This window comes from Mesoplodon bidens (assembly GCF_964165515.1).
Source record: "Mesoplodon bidens genome assembly, chromosome: 4".
In the NCBI taxonomy this organism is placed as follows: Eukaryota; Metazoa; Chordata; class Mammalia; order Artiodactyla; family Ziphiidae; genus Mesoplodon; species Mesoplodon bidens.
In genome coordinates this window covers 138,009,823-138,033,024 of record NC_138160.1, presented here as the reverse complement: position 1 = coordinate 138,033,024, position 23,202 = coordinate 138,009,823, and the positions used below count along the sequence as shown (strand labels likewise).

The following is a 23,202-nucleotide window of genomic DNA, read 5'->3' as shown; positions in this document are numbered from 1 at the left end:
TCGGAGAAAACTTCCCAGGCCGGAGCGCGGCAAGACCCGGACCCGGATCCAGAGCTGGAGCTGGAGCCAGAGCTGCGCCCGCGCCCCTTCCCCCGCCCGCGGCCCCGCTCCCGCCCCTGGCTGCCAGGACCGGACGGCCCCGGGACCCCGTCCCCGCCTTGGGAAGGGAGGGGAGGGCAGGCGGCGCGAGCCCACGTGCTCCTCTCCGGCTCTGGCGCCCCCTCCCCGCAGCCCGAGCCCCTTACCCAGCCTGCCGGGGGGCCCCGCCCCTCCCCCTCCCCACTCTCCCCTCCCCCGCTCGGGACAATGGCCGCGCCGTCTAGACACCCCCTCCCCCCCGGCCAGCCTCGCGCTTTCTTTGCCAGACAAAGCGGGACGGCGGCGGGGCCCGGGCCGGGGCTGCAGGGGTGCACCCCGTAAAGGGAGGCCTGGCCGGCAGGGAAGGGATGCGGGCCGAGTGGCCCTGGCCCTGGGTCTCTGGACCCTGACGTGGGGCTCAGCACTGGGAGGGGTGGGGGCTGCGGGAGGAAACGGGCCTCCCCAGCTCAGCCCCGCGGTCGATGGGGCAGGACCAGGCAGGAGCAGCCGCCCCCGCGAGGCCAGCGCACACCCACATGGCCTGTCACACATTCACAGGACACACAGTCTTGGGTCGCACATGCAGAGATGAGGACGTGCACGTGCGCACACACACACAGAGTACACCTGCAGAGGAATACACCCAGCTCACACAAGGCACAGACATACACAGCTCACATGTGTTCACACTCGCATGCACATACAGTGACACATGTTCACACATACCCTGCACCACCAGCCCAAGACCTCACACACACTGCCTGCACACACTCAGATGCACATAGATGCAAGGACATGCCTACACCCAGCTCACACATGCAGACAGACGGGCACATCCAACCCATACACAGACACACCCAGGCACACAGAGGTCACACACAGACACAGCTATATACCCAGATACATAGTTCACATACATGGACACACAAAAAGTTTCAGTCTATAAACATCTCTACATCCATGCAGGTCACGCAAACACACATGTGGCTCACGGGGCCCACAGCTCAGCAGGGCCCACGGCTTGTGTCATGTGGCCCCCAGTGTGAGTTCGCAAACACCCACGGGCTCCTGTCTGGGTAATAGTGTCCTGTCTGCTTGTCCCTTGAGGAAGGGGACAGAAGCCCTGTTTGGTGCCTTCCCATGTCCAGCTTAATTTGTTCTATCTCTCCCTTTTTATCTGTCTCTGTCCATCTCTATCTTCTTCTCTCTGTGTCTGCCTGCTTCTAGATTCCTCTTTTATGTCTCTCTCTGTTTTTCTAATTTTCCTCTTCCTCTCCCTTTCTTTCTCTCTCTCTCTCTCTCTCTCTCATACATGCACACACAGGCACACATGCACACAGCAGCCCCACACCTGCTGGCACACACAATTCTCCACTAGCTCACACCCCGCCACGCCCCTGACCCATCTTACAGGACAGTTCAACTGTGCCACACCCCAGAGGGACACAGCCCTCAGGGATGGCGACGCTGGACAGGGCAGCCCACATCTTGTGCCAGCTGCCCCTCCCTTCAGTACAAACCCTATCCCTGCAACACCCAATGCTGGAGGCACATGGAGTACATGCCTTGGCATCTCTCCCCAGACCTAGCACACAAGCCTGCCCAGCTGGAGTAGATGCCCAACATCAGGGGAAGGAAGACCCATATGCCCCTAGGACTCCCTGCCACTGCCCCCTCCACAACCCCAGGATCTGGGCACACAGTCTCAGACTTCCCTTCAACACTCAGCAGCACCCTCACTTCCTGCCTTAGCACTCCCCCCCATTCTGGCAGCTTCTGAGCGCCCACATCTGGCATAAGTCGGCCCCTCCTCCTGCCCGCCCCTGCCTTGTGGTTCCCAGGGCTCGAGCTGGCAGGGACAGCTGCAGCCCTAACAGCTGGGGCCAGGGCGGGGGGCCGTGGGAACTGTGGATGGGGGGCTCCCGCCACTCGCAGAGACGCCCCCAGCCTGGCGCAGCTGTTGCCTGGGGGAGGAAAGGAGGGAGTCTCACTCTGGGCTGGGGTTCCTGGGTGCCTTCCTGACACCCCCACCTTCCTTCACCCCTACCCAGCGCCCCCTTGCCTGGATGGAAGCCCATGTGCGAATGGAGGTCGCTGCACCCAGCTGCCCTCCCGGGAGGCTGCCTGCCTGTGAGTGCCTGGCTCTGAGCCATGAGTGGGCCCTGTCTGGGGAGGCGGTCTGTCTTCTCCCCCTGCCTCTGTGTTCATCACAGATGCTTCTACCACTTCCTACATGTGTGTGGCTTGGGCAACCCCTGGTTTCCCCACTGAATGCAGCAGAGTTAGGAGCAGAGGCTCTGGAGTCTGCCTGGCCTGGGTTCAAATCCCACATCATGTTGCTGATGGCCTGAGACTTCAAACTCTTTAAGCCCCTGTGTCCCAGTCTTGAAAATGGGCCCACCAACACCAACTTCACAGAATTCTCTGCTGCCTGAGGTCTTGTGTAAATCCCCTGATGGACAGGTAGTTATTCAATCAACAAATTTTCAGGCACTAGTGACAGTGGCTTGATAGTAGTGGGTACAGCATCTGCACGTTCCCACATCTCAAGATTTAGTGGTGGGGACACAAGAGCCCTGATCTGCCACTTTCTTGCTGTGTGGCCTTGAGTGAGTCACTTGCCCTCCCTGAACCTCATTGATCTGTGACACAGGGTGCTTCTCCCTGGCTTGTGACCAGAAGGGGCCCCCAAAATGCAATGTTGGATAATGCAAGGAAAGACAGAGGGTTGGGGGAGCAGGGCAGGGCCTGGGAAATTGCTGAGCAGAGGCAGACAGAACTCAGTTTGAATTCTGGGCTCAAAGCAAGTGCTTTGAGCTCTGTGCCTTAGTTTTTGCATCTGGAAAATGGGGCAATAATAGTTCCCTGCTTTATGGGGTTGATTGTAGAGATTGAGACCCTTCATATGGTGAAATCAGCATAGTGTTGGGCATACAGTAAATGCTTAATAAATGGGATTGTCATTATTAATAATGGTAGGGACACAGGAAATAGGTGCCATAAGGTGGAACCTCTCAAGGTTATGGGGAAATGCTTGGTTCCTTTCTATAATATTATCGTTAGTAAAAGCAGCTCACCCACTAGCCATTGATCGATTCATTAATGTATCCATTTATTCAGCAACATGTGTGCCAGGTCCAAGCTGGGTGGTCTGGGTTGACATTAGAGCCCCTTTGAAGTTACACACGCACTTGGGAGCACCACTGTGGCTCACCTGGGTGGGGGTCTTAAGCCTGGTTGAGCGGGTTCCTCGGGTTGGGACGGTGGGAGTCGGGGGTAAAGTGGGACCTTACCCAGAGCTACTCACCTGGGAGGCGGAGCCGCGTGGCCGGGCGCCTGCGTTTGGAGCTCCGTGCCTGGAATGCTGCCGACAGGTGAATGCGCCCGCGGCTGCCCCGCCCCCCGACAGGTGAATCACCGGCCCGCGCGGCGGCCCGGAGCCCGGATTGCCCGGAGTGGAGAGAGCTCAGTTCCCAGACGTGGGCCGTGGGAAGCACTCCCCACGCCCCCCACCCCCAGTCCCCTTCAAGATTCCAAATTCTCGTGTCCTTTCGGGGTCGCCCCAATCTGTCACCCCTCCATGGATCCCCCAACTCTCCGCTTCAAAGTAGGCTCTCAAACCCTTGTCTCTATCTCTTAGTGCTCGCCTCCCCAGCCAGTCCACCCCGCCAAGTCCGTGCTCCCACCCCCCCACACACACACCCTGCCCCCGCCCGTCTCCCGCAAAGCACTGGCGGTGGGGCGGGGCGCGGGCGAAGCTGGAACCAGCCAGACCGGTCGGTAGGGGCGCGGGGCTCAGAGCGTGGGAACCCGCCCGGGGCGCCGGGAGGGGGCCGCGCGGCCACGCCCTGCTTGACGTGGGCGGGGGGCGGTGCGCAGTTCTCCGCGCCCAGAGCAGCACTTCCTCTCCCGGCGAGCAGTTTTGGCTGCCGTCCTTGGCCTGAGGGCCTTGGGAGAGGGCGCTTGGGAGCTGGGTTCTCCCCTTCTTACACCATCTGCACCCGGCCGTGCCCCGACTTGTTTCAGTGGGGGCCTGGGTGAGGGGATCTTGTGGGTGACGCTAAAGACTGAGTCAGCTACTTAAGTTTAGCCCCGAGCGACCTGCACAAGCCAGAGGAGGAAACGGCGCGAGGGGTGGGTAGCGTCGGGGGACGGGCCTGGACCCTCTTGTCTCTCCAAACCCCTCCCCCTGACCCCACCGTCTGGAAGTTTCTGGTCTTAAGACCAACCCCCATATTTACCCGCACATTCAATGTTGCCTTGGGGGGTTTGGAGGGGGCTGCAGGCTGAAGAACCTTCCTCCAACAAGAGGGCGCCAGCGTTGGTGGCCACCTCCTCCCCGCAACGGAAGGAAGGGTAGTATGTGCCCCCAGGAAAGGAGTTGAGGATTGGTGGGGGTTCTCCTGCCTGTCCATGTGAGAGTCCACATTCGTGAATGAGGCTATGGGTTGGTATCTGATTATTTGCCAAGGCAACACATCGTGTTGATGTGTCCTTCTGTGTATCTGTGTATATTTTGGGGTCTGTCTGTGTGCGCCTGGGAATCTGAGACTTTGCATTTCCCGTTTCCTCTACTCGTCCCCACACAGCCCCATGACCCCCTCCCTCACTGTGAAAAATGTATTTGCTTTTCCCCACCTCCATCACTATCCTCCTTATCCTGTGGCTTAGTTTCCTGTGGCTACTGTAACAGGTTACCACAAACTGAGTGGTTGAAACCGACAGAAATTTATTCTCGCAGTTCTGGAGGCCAGAAGTCTGAAATCAAGGTATTGGCAGTCACAGTCTCTCCAACGGCTTTAGCGGAGAGTCCTTCCTTCCCTCTTCCAGCTTCTAGAACCTCCAGGTGTTCCTCCAGTCTCTTCACATGGCCTTCTCTTTCTCTCAAATCTCCCTTTGCCTTTCACTTGAAAGCAAGGACAGTTGTCACTCAATTTTGGGCCCACCTGGATAATCCAGGATGATCTCATCTTGACATCCATCATTTAATTACATCACTAATTACATCTCTTTTTCCAAATAAGGTCACAGTCACAGGTTCTGGGACATGGACATAACTTTTCTGGGGCCACTGCTCAACCCACTACATCTTTCATGGCCCTCATGGCCCTCATGGCCCTCATGGCTCTCACCACCGCCCCACCCCGGCATGTTGTTTATTAATTCATTATTTGTATATCTTCTCTTTGCCGGACCTGGCTGTGAACATCAAGAAGGTAGGGACCACTTTAACTGTGTTTGCTGCTGTATTCCTATTGCTAAGAACATAGTAGGTGCTCAGCGAATATTTGTTGCATGGATGAATGAGTGTGCGTGTTTGTTTGCTTGTGTGTTTCTTGTCTTTCTTGTGCAGATCTCTGTGTTTGGGGCTGTCCTGCCCTCACATTCCCCACCAGGCCATTTCTGCCCACAGGTGCCCACCAGGCTGGGTGGGTGAACGGTGTCAGCTGGAAGACCCCTGCCATTCCGGCCCCTGTGCTGGCCATGGTGTCTGCCAGAGCTCGGTGGTGGCAGGCACCGCCCGGTTCTCCTGCCGCTGCCCCCGTGGCTTCCGAGGTAAGGGAGGGTCTGGAAGGGAGCCCGAGGCAGGCAAGGGTGTGGTCAGCCCAGGCTCACCCTTTCTGGTTCCGTCCAGGCCCAGACTGCTCCCTGCCAGACCCCTGCCTCAGCAGCCCCTGTGCCCATGGTGCCCGCTGCTCGGTGGGGTCCGATGGCCGCTACGTCTGCTCCTGCCCACCTGGCTACCAGGGCCGCAGCTGCCGAAGTGATGTGGATGAGTGCCGGATGGGCGGACCCTGCCGCCATGGTGGCACCTGTCTCAACACGCCTGGCTCCTTCCGCTGCCAGTGCCCAGTTGGCTACACAGGGCCACTGTGTGAGAGCCCCTCGGTGGCCTGTGCCCCCTCGCCGTGCCGTAACGGGGGCACCTGTAGACAGAGTGGCGACCTCACCTATGACTGTGCCTGCCTTCCTGGTGAGGGAGCTGTACCTAAGGGAGGCAGCAGAGGTGGGGGACAGTAGGCCAGCCTGGCAATGACCATCCTTGCTTCCTCCTCCCATGCTAGGGTTCGAGGGCCAGAACTGTGAAGTGAATGTGGACGACTGTCCAGGGCACCGATGTCTAAATGGGGGGACGTGTGTGGACGGTGTCAACACCTACAACTGCCAGTGCCCTCCTGAGTGGACAGGTGAGCAGTGGGACCAGAGGGAAGACCTTGGGTGGGCATGCACCAGGTGACTAGACTGGGGCATCTGTGTGCCACAGGCCAATTCTGTACGGAGGACGTGGACGAGTGTCAGCTGCAGCCCAACGCTTGCCACAATGGGGGCACTTGCTTCAACACACTGGGTGGCCACAGCTGTGTGTGTGTCAATGGCTGGACAGGCGAGAGCTGCAGTCAGAATATTGATGACTGTGCCACGGCTGTGTGCTTCCATGGGGCCACCTGCCATGACCGTGTGGCCTCCTTCTACTGTGCCTGCCCCATGGGCAAAACTGGTGAGTGGCTGTTTTCCCTGTAGGCAGCAGGGAGCCATTGATGGTTCTTGAGTAGAGGCAAAGATGGAGTCTGACTTGAGTATTAGAATGATTATGCTGGAAGCTAGATTTGGGGTGAAGGAGAAGCCTGGGAGAGGCCTGGGAGGAGGCTGGCAAACAGTGCAGGGCAAAAACCATGGGAATTTAGAGCTAAACTGTGACTGAGAAAGAGAGGGGAAAAAGTCCAAAGGGAAGTGGCAAAGGTCAGAGAAGGTGTTTGGGAGGGGGACTTGGAAACTGATGGAAGGGTATGTCAGACAGAGGGTACTGCAGAAGCAAAGACTTGATGGTAGGATGCTTTTATAATCAGAAAAAGAATCAATAGATTTAAAAACGATATGTGGATGTTTCCAACTTCAAATGGTTCAGAAAAAAAGATAGATAAAGCTTACAGTAGTTGAATCTAGGTGGTGGGTATATGAATAAACTTTGTTGTATGTTTGAACTTTTCATAATAAATGATTGGGGGAAAATAGCTACTAAATACAATGCTGGTTAGTAAAAACAAAAAACAAAACATAAAACCATATTTGGGGGTGGGGGAGCTCTGGGCAGAGCTGGGGGGGATCTCTGCCCTTGACCTCTACCTACTCCTTCCCAGGACTTCTGTGTCATCTGGATGACGCCTGTGTCAGCAACCCCTGTCATGAGGATGCTATCTGCGACACAAACCCGGTGAACGGCAGGGCCATCTGCACCTGTCCACCTGGCTTCACAGGCGGGGCTTGTGACCAGGATGTGGATGAGTGTTCCATCGGTGAGGGGGCGCTGTCTGAGAGTCAGGAAGGAGGGAGGAGGCGGTTGTCAGCCGGCCACACCCACACCCGCCGTGACTCCTCCTGCAGGCGCCAACCCTTGTGAGCACCTGGGCCGGTGCGTGAACACACAGGGCTCATTCCTGTGCCAGTGCGGCCGTGGCTACACTGGTCCGCGTTGCGAGACCGATGTCAATGAGTGCCTCTCCGGCCCCTGCCGCAACCAGGCCACGTGCCTCGACCGTATAGGCCAGTTTACCTGCATCTGCATGGCAGGTGTGTGGTGGGCGTGGCTGGGGCGGGGCCTGAGGTGGGGAGGCGGGGTGAGAAAAGCCTCAGGCAGGGCCTGAGAGGGGAGGGAAGGGAAGGGAGCTGGGACTGTGAGGCTGAAGCCTGGGATGAGGTGGAGGCGGAGCCAGAGCAGAATCTTGTGCAAGGTTGCAGGCATGGTCAAATGGAGTCGGTGGAACCTCAGATGGGCTGGGAGTGGAGTCTGGACACTATGGGGTGGCAATGACATGAGGGCAGGACCACGGGTCTGGAGTGATCAAGGCGGAGCCTACAGACAGAAATGCACTGATGCCAGGGGTGGGATTGAGGCTGGGCACAAGGCTATGGTGGGCCCTGAGGCTGGGACCTGGGGACAAGACAGAGTCTGAGGAGAGGACTGGAGAGGGCAAGGGCTGGTCTGAAGGCAAGGCCCATATGGAGTCTCATAAGCCTTGAACCAGTTGGGGCCACAGCTGAATGAAGGTCCAGCCTGAGTCTAAAAACTGAATCTAGGGTTGGGAGGCGGCAAGGCCAAGGCTCAGGGGAACTGTCTGTAAGTGGGAAGGGGGTATGTCCCCCCTTGCTCTCCCTTCAGACCAGAAGCTAACCCCCATTGCCCTAATCCCCTGCCCTCTATCCCCAGGCTTCACAGGCACTTACTGCGAGGTGGACATGGACGAGTGTCAGAGCAGCCCGTGTGTCAACGGCGGGGTCTGCAAGGACAGAGTCAATGGCTTCAGCTGCACCTGCCCCTCGGGTGAGGACTCTGGGCCAGGGAGCCTTAAAAAGACGAGTCTCTGAAGGGACAAAGGCTCCAGGATGGGAGCTTATAAGACCGTATTAGTGGTTACCTATCATAACAGAAACCACCTTATGAAAAACATTGAAATTAATTTAAAACTAAGTAAATGGACTCCCCACCCAAACAAGGCAGCTCTGGTGAGGGCTGACTGCTCTGACCCTGTCTGGCCCTCTGTTCCTCCCACACCCCCGACTCCAGGCTTCAGCGGGGCTATGTGTCAGCTGGACGTGGATGAATGCGCCAGCACACCCTGCCGGAATGGAGCCAAGTGCGTGGACCAGCCGGATGGCTATGAGTGCCGCTGCGCAGAGGGTGAGGGAGGGCCAGTGACAAGTTGGCAAGAATCTGGAGGCGGGGCTAGTGGGGGAAAGGGCCAATAATTACCTTGGGGAAAAGTTGGGGGCAGGGCTGCAGCAAGGCAGGACCTCAGCAGGGCAAATGAAAGAGCCAGGAGGCGGAGCCAATGATGGACACAAGCAGAGGTAAGGCTGGGGGTGGGGCCAAAGGGTCTAGCAGGATAGGTGTGCACTTAACTGGAGGGGTGGGGTCCGACCCCCTACATCCCCAGGCACCTCCCATGTGTCCCCATTTCCAGTGGAGGGCGAGGCAAATCAGGGCTCATAGTGTAAAGATTGGAAGCAGGGTCACGCTAGGGGTGGGATTTAACTGCGGTAGGGTCCTGGCCAGGGACGAGTCTTGGAGCCTGTAGCTGGATGGAATGGAGCTACATTCAGGGGCAGGGCCTGAACTGAGCCCGCCTCCTGTTGGCTCGATGGGCCGGGCCTGAGGTAGAGCTGAGCCAGAATCGGGCAGAAGCCATGGCTGTGGGCAGGACCTTGGCCGGTGGGCGGAGCCTAACCCTCTGTCCCCGCAGGCTTCGAGGGCACAGTGTGTGAGCACAACGTGGATGACTGCTCGCCAGACCCATGCCACCATGGGCGCTGTGTGGATGGCATCGCCAGTTTCTCATGCGCCTGTGCCCCGGGCTACACCGGCACGCGCTGTGAAAGCCAGGTGGACGAGTGCCGAAGCCAGCCTTGCCGCCACGGTGGCAAATGCCTAGACCTGGTGGACAAATACCTCTGCCGCTGCCCTCCCGGCACCACAGGTGGGGCCGGGGGCTGGGCTGGAGCAGAAACAGTACATCTGGTAGGACACGGAGGGTTCGGGAATGGTGCTCCTGGTAGGGCACAGTGGTGGCAATCCCTGTCATGTTCCCCTTCCCCAGGTGTGAACTGTGAGGTGAACATTGATGATTGTGCTAGCAACCCCTGCACCTTTGGAATCTGCCGGGACAGCATCGACCGCTATGACTGTGTCTGCCAGCCTGGCTTCACAGGTGGGCAAGTGGCTGCCGTGGAATGGAGGTCTTTATAGGGTGAGGGTGAAATCACCCATCTTTCTTGGCCAGGTTTTGCCCCTCTCTTTGCACACTCTGGTCCAACGAGATGGTCCACGCTTTGCCCTGAGACAGTGCTTTCTCTCATTGGCGTGTTTTCCCCATATTAGCTCAAGATTATCCTGGAACATATGGGAAGGTGTTCAGACTCAGGGATTGAGGTGTTTCTGAGTGCGGCCAGGGTAACCCTTGGTGGAAATGAAAGTGATTTCATATAAGTTTGGGGACAAGGATGATTTGGAGCAAGGTATCTCTGGGTTGAGGAGGTGGGTGGGTATCCTAATTTGCACAAGAGATGATGTGTTGTGAAGCAAATGAGATTGTCCTTGCTCAAGGGTGTGGCTCTGCTAAATGGGGCAAGGCTGTCCCTCCCCGGTAGGCTCCGGCTATCCTCGTTCTGGGACGAGGTTGTCTGCCTGCTCCCCAGGGCCTCTCTGCAACGTGGAGATCAACGAGTGTGCGTCCAGCCCATGCGGTGAGGGGGGCTCCTGCGTGGATGGTGAAAATGGCTTCCAATGCCTCTGCCCACCTGGCTCCCTGCCCCCGCTCTGTCTTCCCCCAAGCCATCCCTGCGCCCAAGAACCCTGCAGTCATGGCGTCTGCCACGACGCGCCTGGAGGGTGAGGCCTCTCCCCAACCCCTGATCCCCACTGCTTCCCTGCCCTCCTGCCAGCCCTGACTGCCTCCCCCTTCAGGTTCCGCTGCGTGTGTGAGCTTGGCTGGAGTGGCCCTCAGTGCAGTCAGAGCCTCGCTCGAGATGCCTGTGAATCCCATCCCTGCTGGGCAGGCGGCACCTGCACCAGTGATGGAACGGGCTTCCGCTGTACCTGTCCCCCTGGTGTCCAGGGTGCGTGTCCCCACTTTCCCTCCCCAGGGCTGCCTCCTCCCTTCTTCGTTCTCATTTCCCTTCTGTTCCATTCTCCCTTCCTTCTCTGCATTTATACCCCCCCCCACTTTTTTTCCTCTCCCATCCCTACCCAGGAGCTTGGGAAGTGGGTATCAAGGTGGGGACCTTGGGGGGGAGATGGGAAAATGGAATCTCTCAAGACTGTCTCACTCTGCCTGCCCACTACAGGCCGTCAGTGTGAGCTGCTGTCCCCCTGCACCCCAAATCCCTGTGAACATGGGGGCTACTGTGAGTCTGCCCCTGGCCAGCTGGCTGTCTGCTCCTGCCCCCCTGGTTGGCAAGGTACATCAGCTGCTTCTTTTCCTCTCCCTCATCTCCTCTGCAACCTGCCCCATACTGGGTGATGCCGGGGACCCAGAGAAGGAGTCACTCCTGGTTCTGCCTTTTAGGGGAGGTTCTGGGAAGAAACAGAGCTAGACACAGACACTTGCAGCCTATGTGGTCAGTTCAGAAGAAGAGGAAGGGCTATGGGGTTGGGGAAGCTAGGAATCAGGCTGAGAGTTCTGGGGACAGCCTGGAGGAGCAGACCTCAGTCACAGAATGCATTCACCACCCTCTGAAACAAGGAGAAGGCAGTTCTGGAACAGTGTGTGGAAAATGCCCAGAGGCAAACTCCTCTTGCCTTCATCCATCTCAGCCTTCAGGTTCTTCCTGAGAGCCAGGTACCCTCAGACCCTACCCTGCGCCTTCTAACCCGGTGTGTTATTTTACTGCCCACCCCCAGGCTCACGATGTCAGCAGGACGTGGATGAATGTGCTGGCCCCTCACCCTGTGGTCCCCATGGTACCTGCGCCAACCTGGCAGGGAGTTTCAGCTGTACCTGCCACGAGGGCTATAGTGGCCCTTCCTGTGATCAGGACATCGATGACTGTGACCCCAGTGAGTTCAGGGGAGCTCTTGGGGGGGGGTGTTGCTGACCTAGAGAACAGGTTCATCAAGCCCCTGCATGTGCCTAGCACTGTGTTTTCATTTCATCTTCACAGTTACCTTACTTTCCCCATTTTGCTCATGAAAACTGAGGCCCCAAAGAGGTTAAGTGACTTGCCCAAGGTCATGCAGCAAGTAGAGGGATGAGCTGGGAGAGGACTCTGAAGCCTATATAGATTGGCTCTGGCAGCAAGCAAGTTAGGATTGTGTGTGAAGTATGAGATAACAGGCCCCTAGTGAGGCTCCAGGAGCTCTGTTCAATGGACAAATAATGCAAGCCACATATGAATTACATTTTTTCTAATAGCCACATTAAAAAATAAACAAAACAAACAAAAACAGGTTTATTTAACCTAATACATAAAAATATTATCATTTCAGTGTAATCAATTTTAAATTATTGAGATATTTTACATTCTTTTTTTTTTCATACTGAGTCTTCACAATCTGAAATCTGGTGTCTGTTTTATGCTTACAGTACATCTCAAATTGGACCAGCCACATGTCAAGGGCTCAAGAGCCACATGTGGTCAGTGGCCACTTTACTGGCTAGCCCAGGTCTGGAGGAGACGACCTGTGCTGAGTCCAGGACTTAAGCAGACACAACTAGTACTTGGCAACTCAAAGGGACCCTTTTTTGGCTTCTCCATCCCCTCCCCCCTTCAACATAGGCGAGGTTTCCAGATAAGGGAGGGGGTGAGGCCACAGAGGGGACAGGGTTTGATCCCCCTGGCCAAATGTGCCCCTCCCAATTAAGCCTGGTTTTCTCCTAATTCCCCTCTACACAAGACATGGCCAGGTCAGTCTGGACTGACGGGGGGCAAGGTGTGTGACCAGACCTCCTCCTTTCTGACCATAGACCCCTGCCTGAATGGTGGCTCATGTCAGGATGGAGTGGGCTCCTTTTCCTGCTCCTGCCTACCTGGCTTTGCTGGCCCCCGCTGCGCCCGAGATGTGGATGAGTGTCTGAGCAGCCCCTGCGGCCCAGGCACCTGCACAGACCACGTGGCCTCCTTCACCTGCACCTGCCCGCCGGGTTATGGAGGCTTCCTCTGCGAGCAGGACCTACCTGACTGCAGCCCTAGGTGGGTGGGGCCTGTCCTTGGAGTCAGGGGCCCTGGCATCGGATGGGGAGTGGGACCTGAAGAGTGGGGACAAGGGGAGTCCTCGGCTTGGCACCCACCTCAGGACTCTGATGCCTGATGGGTTAGTGTCCGGGGAGGGGCAGGCCATCTGTTGGGAGGTCACCTTAGGTACCCTGGTCCCTGAGGGAGCCAGGCCAGACCAGGGTGGGGTCTCCACGTGGCTTCCACGTAGCCCAGAAGTACCTGGTATATCGGGGCTAAGGGACAGGACGGGGAGGGGCCTCTGCTGGGACTGCAGCTTCTCCTTGGGGTAGGGGTTTTGCCCACTCAAAGCTAGGAGGGGCCCATGGGGGAGGGTGGGGCCTTGGAGGGGGCGGGGCCTGACACGCCCCTCCTTTCCCTCCAGCTCCTGCTTCAATGGTGGGACCTGCGTGGATGGTGTGAACTCGTTCAGCTGCCTGTGCCGCCTGGGCTACACTGGCGCACACTGCCAACATGAGGCCGACCCTTGCCTCTCGCGACCCTGCTTGCACGGGGGCGTCTGCACTGCCGCCCACCCCGGCTTCCGCTGTGTCTGCCCTGAAGGCTTCACCGGCACACAGTGCCAGGTGGGTGGTGTCACTGGAGTTTTGGGGGAGAGTCTAGAAGGATAGTCTGAGGGAGGGGCCTGCTGGGTACTCTGATTGGGAAGCCTGCCTGGATCCTGGGGGAGGAATCTGGAGAGGTATTCTGGAGCCTGCCCAGGACTCTGGAGGAGAAGCTGGGTCCGTTTTCAAGGGTCCCCAAGAGCAGACACCGTGGCCTTCCTTTCCAGACGCTGGTAGACTGGTGCAGCCGCACGCCTTGTCAGCACGGGGGCCACTGTGCCCGGACCGGGGCCTCTTTCTACTGCCTTTGCCCCTCGGGATGGAGCGGCCGCCTCTGTGACATCCAGAGTCTACCCTGCAGAGAGGCCGCAGCCCAAATCGGTGAGGGGGGTGCACGTGACTGGGTTTGGGGGGCTTGAGAGGGTGTGTATGCACATACTTCCTGCTAGTGTGAGCCGAATGAGAGTGCAACAGAGCATGTAGACATGGTGGGGATATGTGACTCTGTGACAGCTGGCCAGGACAAGGATGGTGTGTATGTCTATCACCATGAGACAACCAGGACGTCTGCAATGCTGTGTGTGACCTAGTTGGCGTGAGCTTTGAAGGTGTGTGCGTGTCAGTTTCAGGGGATGTGTGACAACCTGACAGAGTGTGGCTGAGACCTTGGTGACTGAAGCTAGTTGGGGGTGTTGGGTAGTGCTGTGTGTGATGTGGGCCGGGAGGAGGGAGCCTGCCTGACGCTGTTCTCCTCTGTCCAGGGGTGCCTATGGAGCAGCTGTGTCAGGCTGGTGGGCAGTGCGTGGACAAGGACAGCTCCCATTACTGCGTGTGCCCAGAGGGCCACACAGGCAGTCACTGTGAGCGGGAGGTGGACCCCTGCTTGGCCCAGCCCTGCCAGCATGGGGGCACCTGCCGAGGCTACATGGGAGGTTATGTGTGCGAGGTAAGGAGCGCCCCGTGGAGGGGACAGGGGAGCTAGTCACTCCTGGGTGGGTCTGGCTACACATCTCTGTGTGTCTATAGCCTGTTGTGGTGTCTCTCTCTAGGCATGTCTGCGTTTTTGCTTTTGTGACTCTGGGTATATCTTTGTGGGTGTCATTTTGGGTAGATCTTAGGGCATCTCTCTCTGTCTGGGTGTACTTCTGTCTTTGGTTGTTTCTTGGACATATCTATGTGTGTCTCTGTGCATGGTGCCTCTTTGGGTACGAATGCATGTGCCAGTGTCTGAATGTGCATCTCTGGTTGTGTGTGTCTTGTGTGTATCTGAGTATCTGGGTGTTTCTCCTGTGGGTCTGTCTTGTGCGTTTGTATTGTGTGTGTCCCTTTGCACTGAGTGTATCTGTAGCCCTTGTGCCTGCGTGTCCTTCCATGTCTGGGTGTGCTTCCATGTACTGGGTGTGTGTGTGTTTCTGCACACTGGGCATGTCTCTGTGTGTTGGATGACTGTATGTGTCCTTTTGCACTGGGAGTCTCTGTATCTTCATGGCGAGTATCTGTGTCTCTCTGGGCTGAGTGGGTCCCTGCCTCACCCCCACCGCAGTGTCCAGCTGGCTACACTAGTGACAACTGTGAGGATGACATGGACGAGTGTGCCTCCCAGCCCTGCCAGCATGGGGGCGTCTGCATTGACCTCGTGGCCCGCTATCTCTGCTCGTGTCCTCCAGGAACGCTGGGTAGGCCAGTGTCAGGGTTGGGGGACAGGACGGGAGGCTGGGTTTCTGACCGCTCCTGACTGCTCCCCCTCCCCCCTTCCCCTAGGTGTGCTCTGCGAGATTAATGAGGATGACTGTGGCCCAGGCCCCCCCCTGGACCCGGGCCCCCGGTGCCTGCACAATGGTACCTGTGTGGACCTGGTGGGTGGCTTCCGCTGCACCTGCCCCCCGGGATACACCGGCCTGCGCTGTGAGGCGGACATCAATGAGTGTCGTCCAGGTGCCTGCCATGCGGCACATACTCGGGACTGCTTGCAGGACCCAGGTGGGGGCTTCCACTGCCTTTGTCATGCCGGCTTCACAGGTAAGCATGGGAGAGGGGGCTGGCCTGCGATCCTGCCTGTGTTCCCCATTGTGGCTGATCCACGTGCTTCTGCTTGCCCAGGTCCCCACTGTCAGACTGTCTTGTCTCCCTGTGAGTCGCAGCCATGCCAGCATGGAGGCCAGTGCCATCCCAGCCCCGGCTCTGGGGGAGCTCTGACTTTCTCTTGCCACTGTGTCCCGGTAGGTGGGGTGGACACTCACATCAAGGTCTCTGGGAGAGGAGTGGGATCATGCCCTCGTGGGTGGGTGTGGCTTTAGGGGAGAAGAGGTGTAAGATGGAAGGGGTTTCTGGGAAATGTTGAAATTACCTGGAGGTTGTGTGTTTGTGTGTGTGTGTCCCTCTGGAATTTGGAGTTGTGGCCTCTTGGGGAAGGCTGGGCTTACCTGCAAGGTGGGGCTCCAGTGCAAGAGGGAGAGGTTGAGCCAGACCTAGGGAGACTGGAGGTCCAAACTTTCCCAAGTCCTGACCCCCCCATATTCCCCTCTCTCTCCCCCTTCAACCCTCAATCCTCTTCTCCACCCTTCCATTTCTCTTTCCCTCCTTCCTCTCTTGTCTCCTCCCCTTCTCTCCCTCCATCCCCTGCCCCCGCACTTTTTTTTCCTCTCCTTTCCCCCCACCCAACCCACAGCCGTTCTGGGGCCCGCGTTGCGAGCGGGTGGCACGTTCCTGCTGGGAGTTGCAGTGCCCGGTGGGCGTCCCGTGCCAGCAGACGGTCCGTGGACCGCGCTGCGCCTGCCCCCCGGGGCTGTCGGGTCCCGCCTGCCGGGGTTCCCGGGGGTCGCCACTGGGAGCCGCCAATGCCAGCTGCGTGACCTCCCCCTGCCTCCACGGGGGCTCCTGCCGCCCGGAGACGCTGGCGCCCTTCTTCCGCTGCACGTGCGCGTCAGGCTGGGCTGGGCCGCGCTGTGAGATGCCTGCAGCGGTGCCCGAGGCCCCCGAGGAGCCGTCTTGCCCGAGAGCCGCCTGCGAGGCCAAAAGCGGCGACAAGCGCTGTGACCGAGAGTGCAACAGCCCAGGCTGCGGCTGGGACGGCGGCGACTGCTCGCTGAGCGTGAGCGACCCCTGGCGGCAGTGCGCGGCGTTGCAGTGCTGGCTCCTCTTCAACAACAGCCGCTGCGACCCCGCCTGCAGCTCGCCGGCCTGCCTCTATGACAACTTCGACTGCCGCGCAGGCGGCCGGGAGCGCACCTGCAAGTGAGCCGGTCCTCACTCTGTGTCTTGTCTGTCCATGTGTCACATCTGACCATCCATGGGCCCTGCCTCTCTATCTGCCCATCCGTTTGCCTTGGTCTGTCAGTCAATCCTTAATCTGTCTGTTGGGTTGTCCCTTCACTTGACCCATCTGTTTCTTGGTGTACCGTCTGCCCATCCGTGTGTCATTTGTCTGTCTGTCTTCCCATTCCTGTGCCCTGTCTGTCCATCCTTGTTCCCTGCCTGTCTATCAATGTGCCCACCTGTCTGTTCATCCATGTGCTCCTTTTGTCTGTTTTTCTGTCTGCCTCTGCACTCCATCTGCCCTCCCTATGCCCTGTTTGTTTGTCTTTCTGTCCATCCATGAATTCCTTTTGTCCCTCTATACACCCAACTGTCTGTCTGCACACCTGCTTGTCCATCCTTGGACCTCATCTGTCCATCTGTCTGTCTCTATGCCAGTCTGTCCATCTGTATGCCCCATTTGTCCATGGGCCTCTTCTCTCTGTCCTTCTGTCCATTCACACACCCTTTTTGCCCCTCTATATGCCCATCCATCTGTCCATGCTCCTGCCTGTCTATTCCTGCTCCTCTTCTGCCATTCTCTATGTCTGTTCATGAGCCCTATTTGTCCTATGCATTCCATCTGTCCATCCCTGTGCTGTGCTCTGTGTGACCCTCTGTGTGTTCCTCTGCCTGGAACCCTTTCTTTACTTTTATCTTCCTGTCCTCATTCCCACCCTCACTCTCCCCCTTGCTCATTCTGCTCCAGCCACCCTGGCCTTTCTTCCATTCTTCAGATTCCCCAGGCTTGGCCCCGCCTCAGGGCCTTTGCACTGGCTGTTCCCTCTGCCTGGAATGCTCTCCTTCAGGAAGCCACATGGCTCCTGCCTCACCTCCTTCAAGTTTTTGCTCAAGCAATGACCTTCTCAGTGAGCTCCTCCCTGGCCACCCACCCCCAGCCTTATTTTTTTCCTTAGCATTTAATTCCATATAGATGTGTGTGTGTGTGTGTGTGTGTGTGTTTAAATTTAGCCTTTATTGGTGTGTGATCGAAATGCTGTATGTTCTCCTCATTCATCTCCTTTAATATCTGTCTCTGCCCACTGTAATGCCAGCTCCACCTGGGTAGGGATTTATGTCGGGGCCATATCCTTAGAGCCTACAGTAGCGCCCAGCACATAACAGGTGGCTCTCAGTAGTTATTGACTTATTAATAGTTACAAAGCAATGGCTCTGTTTGCAGAAAGCCTGATACATTCCACAAGCACGTGGATACATTCCAGTTCTCTGCGCTTGCGCTGTCTCCAGGGTCTGGGTGCTCTGTGGTGTGTGCGTGCAGCGGAGGTGGAGGCTCCCTTGACCCCACCCCTCTCTGTCCCCAGCCCGGTGTATGAGAAGTACTGCGCGGACCACTTTGCCGACGGCCGCTGCGACCAGGGCTGCAACACAGAGGAGTGCGGTTGGGATGGGCTGGACTGTGCGGGTGAGGTGCCGGCTCTGCTGGCCCGAGGTGTCCTGGTGCTCACTGTGCTGCTGCCGCCAGAGGAGCTGCTGCGCTCCAGTGCCGACTTCCTGCAGCGGCTCAGTGGCATCCTGCGCACCTCGCTGCGCTTCCGTCTGGATGAGAACGGCCAGGCTATGGTCTTCCCTTACCACCGGCCTGGTCCTGGCTCCGAATCCCGGAATCGGCGGGAGCTGGCCCCTGAGGTGATCGGGTGAGTGACTCCCCCCGGGGGAGCCATGGCGCCCACGCAGACGCTAGGCCGGGCGTGGGAAGGGGCACCATTCCTCAGGTCTTGTGCATTTACTTCCCTTAACTTCCCTTGATCTGGGCGAGCCTTCTTGGCAATACATACAGCGTCATACAATACATGCATCTCAGTCCCGGCACCATTGACATTTGGGGCCGGATCATTCTTTGCTGTGAGGGGCTGTCCTGTCTTGTGCACTATAGGATGTTTAGCAGCATCCCTGGCCTCTATCCACTAGACGCAAGCAACGCACCACCCCTCCGCTAAGATGTGACAACCCAAAATGCCTCCAGACATGGGCAAGGGTGCTTTGGGGGAACAGAATAGCCCCTGGTCTAGCGCTATTTCCTTCTGGAGAGGCAGGGGTATAGCAGAGTGTTTAAGGGCATGTGTAGTTTTTTGTTTGTTTGTTTTAGAAATGGAAAATATAGAACTCTCCTGCTGGTGGCCTGGTAGAGGGGCCAGAAGGGAGATGTGGCTTCTGAGCACAGTGGGACGTGCCACAGGGAGGAGGGCTGGAGGCTAGAGATGAGGTGCAGGGCCTCTGACTGGGTATGGCTGGGATGGGGGAGATGGAGAGGATAGTTGATGGATGTGCCAGTCCCTGGCTGGGGTGACTGAGTTGCTGGAAGTGGTCTCATCAAGATGAAGACACAGGGTGAAAACCAGGGGTTACTTTGGGGCTTCCAGAGGGATCTGGGGGTCTCGGAGAGACCCTCAGGAGGCAGTTGGGGTCGGAAGATTGAGAGAAGAAAGAAAAAAGGGTTTTGCAATCATTGCAGCCATGGGGGGGACACAAAGAAGTGGGGAGAGATGTGGGGACAGAAGGATCATCTGGGGACACTGAGTCCTAAGGATTGGTTGAAGGAAGTTAGCTCAGAAAAGAGAAGGAGAAGGAGAGCCAGGAAAAAGGGCACTGGGTATCCCAAAGAAGGAAAATGTTTGGAGGGTTGGATTCCTGGAAGCAATGCCAGAGATGGAGATTCAGATACATGTGATGTATTGGAAGGGTGCTCTCAGTAGACAGGGAATGAGGGAAATAGGATGGGGCAGGGGAGGAACTGAGGCAGGAGGTTGCCTCAGCCAGAGTCCGGCCTCAGCCAGAGTCCAGCCTCAGCCAGAGTCCAGCCTCAGCCTGATCCCTTGGAGAGCTCTGGAGGGTGAATAGCACCTCAAAGTTGGTCCCACCTTGAGACAGGAGGGCCAGCTTTTGTACACTTCACATGAGCCAGTCCCTGGCTGAAGGCTTCCCTAAGGGGTGTCACCTCCCAAGTGAAGGGATCCCCACTTTGCTGAGGCCAGAGAGGCAGCTGTCAACTGTCAGAAGCCAGTGCTCATAGCAGGCAGGAGATGGATGCACCAGCCTGATAAAGGAGAAGTTGACATGAAAACAATGACCATTGGATTCATGGCTCAGAGGACACTGGTGGCCACAGCAAGACTCGTTTTGGGAATTGATAAAGAATTTTAAACATATACAAAAGCAGAACAGGGTAATGAACGTCTAGGTACCTAGGACCTAGCATTGACAATTAACATATATGGCCATTATTATTTCATACATAGTCCCTTCAATTTGTCCTAGTTCCCACGTTATGTTGAAATAATTTCTAGATAGCATGTCATTTCGTACGTAGACAGGTCAGTATGTTTCTGTAAAAAATAAGCTCTTTTCTTTAAAACACGATAATACCATGATCACAGTTAAAAAAATAAATATCCTTAATATCACCAAATATATAGTAAGTGTGTTTTAAAAAAGACTGGTTTTGGGGTTGTGGTGGAGTTGGATGCTAGATAGGGGGCAGTGGTGACATGGTGAGTAGAGATGCTCGAGCCTAATGCAGGGGAGTGGGGATGGGGCATGGTGCAGGGCTTGTAGGAGTGCCTGCTGAGTCTGCCTGTCCCTCTGTTGTGTCCCCGCAGCTCTGTGGTGATGCTGGAGATTGACAACCGTCTGTGCCTGCAGTCGCCTGAGAATGACCACTGTTTTCCCGACGCCCAGAGTGCGGCGGACTATCTGGGAGCGTTGTCAGCGGTGGAGCGCCTTGACTTCCCGTACCCACTGCGGGCGGCACGGGGTGAGGGCCAGCCTGGCGGGTGATGAGGGTGGAACTGGGGCTCATATGGTGGGGTGGGCCTTGGCCCCTGGTTGAGACCCCCTGCTTCCTGCCCGCAGGGGAACCGCTGGAGCTGCCAGAGCCAAGCGTGCCGCTACTGCCCCTGCTGGCTGCGAGCGCCGTCTTCCTGCTGGTCATCCTCGTCCTGGGCGTCATGGTGGCCCGCCGCAAGCGTGAGCACAGCACCCTCTGGTTCCCCGAGGGCTTCGCGCTGCACAAGGATGCTGCAGCTGGCCACAAGGGCCGGCGGGAACCCGTGGGCCAAGACGCTCTGGGCATGAAGTGAGGACTCTGACTCAGCCCATTCCCTGTCCCTGACTGTGGGACTTTGTGAGCCCTTGAGCCCACCTTGACCTGACTTTGACCTCTGACCCCTACCTGACCCTAACTTCAGACTCCAGCCTGGAAACCCAGTATTCATCCCCTTGACCACTGACTCGATAATCCCTGGGAATCACCCCTGATGTGTGACCCTTGGCCCCATTTCCTATGATCCAGTTCCCTCACTCAGATCCTACTCTGACTCTACCCTGAACCCTCCCTGACCCCAGCTTCTCAGATTTCACCCTGATACTCAGAATTTGTTCCCACATGATTACTGATCTCGATCCCTGTCTGCATCCCAATCCCTTGCTGGCCCTGTGACCCTATCCTCTGTGACCCCCAATATCACCTCTGGCTCTAACACACCCTGACTTTTGACCTCACCTCTGACCCCCTTTCCCCCCCAACTCAGTGCTCATTCCCCACTATCCTCAATCTTGGCCTTGGTCGTGGGCTTCACCTCCAACTCCCTGGCCTGTCCCTCGAGACTCCAACCCCACCCTGACCTAATCCCTGAATTTACCCCTCTCCTGTCACCCTGTGACCCCCGGCCCCTCTCCACAACCTCCTCGATCCTGGCTACATCTCTCACCTGTTATGAGGATAACTCTATCCTCCATGACCCCTGACGTCATCTTCTATAACCCCTGCTATATGCCTGGAACCCTCACCTGTCCCACAGCCGACTGCTCTGACCTCTGACCCCACTCCTGTTCTTCCCCAGTTCCACCTTACGACCCTGGCCGTCACCCATCACAACCCCTGATGGTACCCCCTGCAACCTTGACCACATCCTACATCCCCTCATTGGACCCTGTCTCTTGACCCTGCACCCTGCCCCTACTGACCCATTGTCCCCTCCCTCTTCCCCCCCATAGGAACATGGCCAAGGGTGAGAGTCTGATGGGAGAGGTGGCCACAGACTGGATGGACACAGAGTGCCCGGAGGCCAAGCGACTGAAGGTTGTGTCCCCTCCTCTGACCCCTGCCCTCAGGGTCCTGGGTTGGGGCTCGATGGTCAGTGGGAGAGCCAGGAAAATCTCTGCTGTCCCTGGCTCTGGAGAATAGTCACAGCACTCACCCCATCCTGCTCCTGGCATCTTTCCAGAGGGGATCCCCTGGCCCAGACAATGACTCTGCTTTCTCTCTGCTGCATCCAACTTAGTCCAGCGTGCCCAGCCTGAGAGCACTCCCAGCTGGTCTTTTCCTGTCCTGGGGCCACAGCTACGGGCCCTGTCTTAGTCAGCTAGGGCTGCCATAATGAAATACCACAGACTGGTGGCTCAAACAGCAGACACTTATCTTCTCACAGCTCTGGAGGGTGGAAGTCCAAGATCAAGGTGCTGGCAGGGTTGGTTCTTGGTGAGGGCTCTCTTCCTGGCAGGTAGAGTGTGCTTTCCCACTGTGTCCTCATGTGACCTTTCCTCTGTGTGTGCATAGAGAGAGAACTCTGGCGTCTCTTCCTCTTCTTATTAGGACCTTGGTCCTATTGAATTAGGGCTCCACGCTCATGATCTTATTTAACCTTAATTACTTCCTTAAAGGCCCTGTCTCCAAATATAGTCACGTTGGGGGATTAGGCCTTCAACATATGATTTTTGGGGGAGCACAGTTCATAACAGCCTCCTGCTAGCATTACTTTGACACTTGCTGAATGTCTTGAATGTACATAAGACATCTTATTTCATCTTTATGAGGATGCTATAAAGTAGCTATTGATACACACCTCCATTCTTAGATGCCACTCCCCTGCCTATGTTTTCTATCTTTTTTTTTTTTGGCTGCACTGTGCAGCTTACAGGATCTTAGTTCCCCAACCAGGGATTGAACCCCAGCCCTCGGCAGTAAAAGCGTGGAGTCCCAACCACTGGACCACCAGGGAATTCCCTCCCCTGCCTATGTTTTAATGTTTGTTGAAATGAAGACATCTATTACAATTGACAGCTAAAGAAATCTGCTTGCCCCAGGCTTTTTTTTTCCTTTCTCATCCAAAAGCGGGTGTTAAGTATATGGTACAGAATGTTTATGATGGCATTTTAGCACTGCAGAATGATTGCATCATCCTTATTTTACCAGTGAGAAGCTCAGAGCTCTAATGTGATTTGCCTAGGGTCACAAGCCTACTAAGTGACAGTGTCAGACATTGAATCCACATTGAAGGCTGTCCCATCCTCCATGGCCCTTTCTGGTTAGCTGTCCATCACCTGGCTCTCCCCTTTCATGAAATTCAACTCCCCACCTGGGTCCTTAAGCTCAGGTCTGGCTTGATCAGGCTCTGTGTTTGGTGCAGGCTGTTAAATGCCCAGGCAGGCTAGTTAGGGATATTCTGTCCTGTTTTCACAACTTCATTCTTCCCTTCTGGACCATGAGTCTGAAATTTATTGAGCTCCTCTGAGGGGCCCAGGTGCTAGACTCCTGAGGGTA

General features: G+C 56.7%; 1 protein-coding gene across 1 annotated transcript in view; it reads left to right on the top strand.

The window, feature by feature from the left end:
* NOTCH3 (notch receptor 3) overlaps positions 1-23,202 on the top strand; it is a 33,424-nt gene that overhangs the window by 652 nt on the left and 9,570 nt on the right. Inside the window, exons 2-28 of the mRNA XM_081230640.1 lie at positions 2,130-2,208; positions 5,492-5,634; positions 5,714-6,052; positions 6,144-6,266; positions 6,344-6,577; positions 7,218-7,373; positions 7,462-7,647; positions 8,285-8,398; positions 8,642-8,755; positions 9,318-9,551; positions 9,672-9,782; positions 10,270-10,462; positions 10,538-10,689; positions 10,918-11,031; positions 11,474-11,629; positions 12,537-12,762; positions 13,169-13,370; positions 13,577-13,730; positions 14,111-14,295; positions 14,893-15,025; positions 15,111-15,368; positions 15,450-15,568; positions 16,018-16,583; positions 17,966-18,298; positions 20,261-20,415; positions 20,514-20,736; positions 21,657-21,741. Of these exons, the coding sequence (XP_081086766.1) occupies positions 2,130-2,208; positions 5,492-5,634; positions 5,714-6,052; positions 6,144-6,266; positions 6,344-6,577; positions 7,218-7,373; positions 7,462-7,647; positions 8,285-8,398; positions 8,642-8,755; positions 9,318-9,551; positions 9,672-9,782; positions 10,270-10,462; positions 10,538-10,689; positions 10,918-11,031; positions 11,474-11,629; positions 12,537-12,762; positions 13,169-13,370; positions 13,577-13,730; positions 14,111-14,295; positions 14,893-15,025; positions 15,111-15,368; positions 15,450-15,568; positions 16,018-16,583; positions 17,966-18,298; positions 20,261-20,415; positions 20,514-20,736; positions 21,657-21,741 (5,087 nt within the window). The remainder of the gene's footprint in view (positions 1-2,129; positions 2,209-5,491; positions 5,635-5,713; positions 6,053-6,143; positions 6,267-6,343; positions 6,578-7,217; positions 7,374-7,461; positions 7,648-8,284; positions 8,399-8,641; positions 8,756-9,317; positions 9,552-9,671; positions 9,783-10,269; positions 10,463-10,537; positions 10,690-10,917; positions 11,032-11,473; positions 11,630-12,536; positions 12,763-13,168; positions 13,371-13,576; positions 13,731-14,110; positions 14,296-14,892; positions 15,026-15,110; positions 15,369-15,449; positions 15,569-16,017; positions 16,584-17,965; positions 18,299-20,260; positions 20,416-20,513; positions 20,737-21,656; positions 21,742-23,202) is intronic.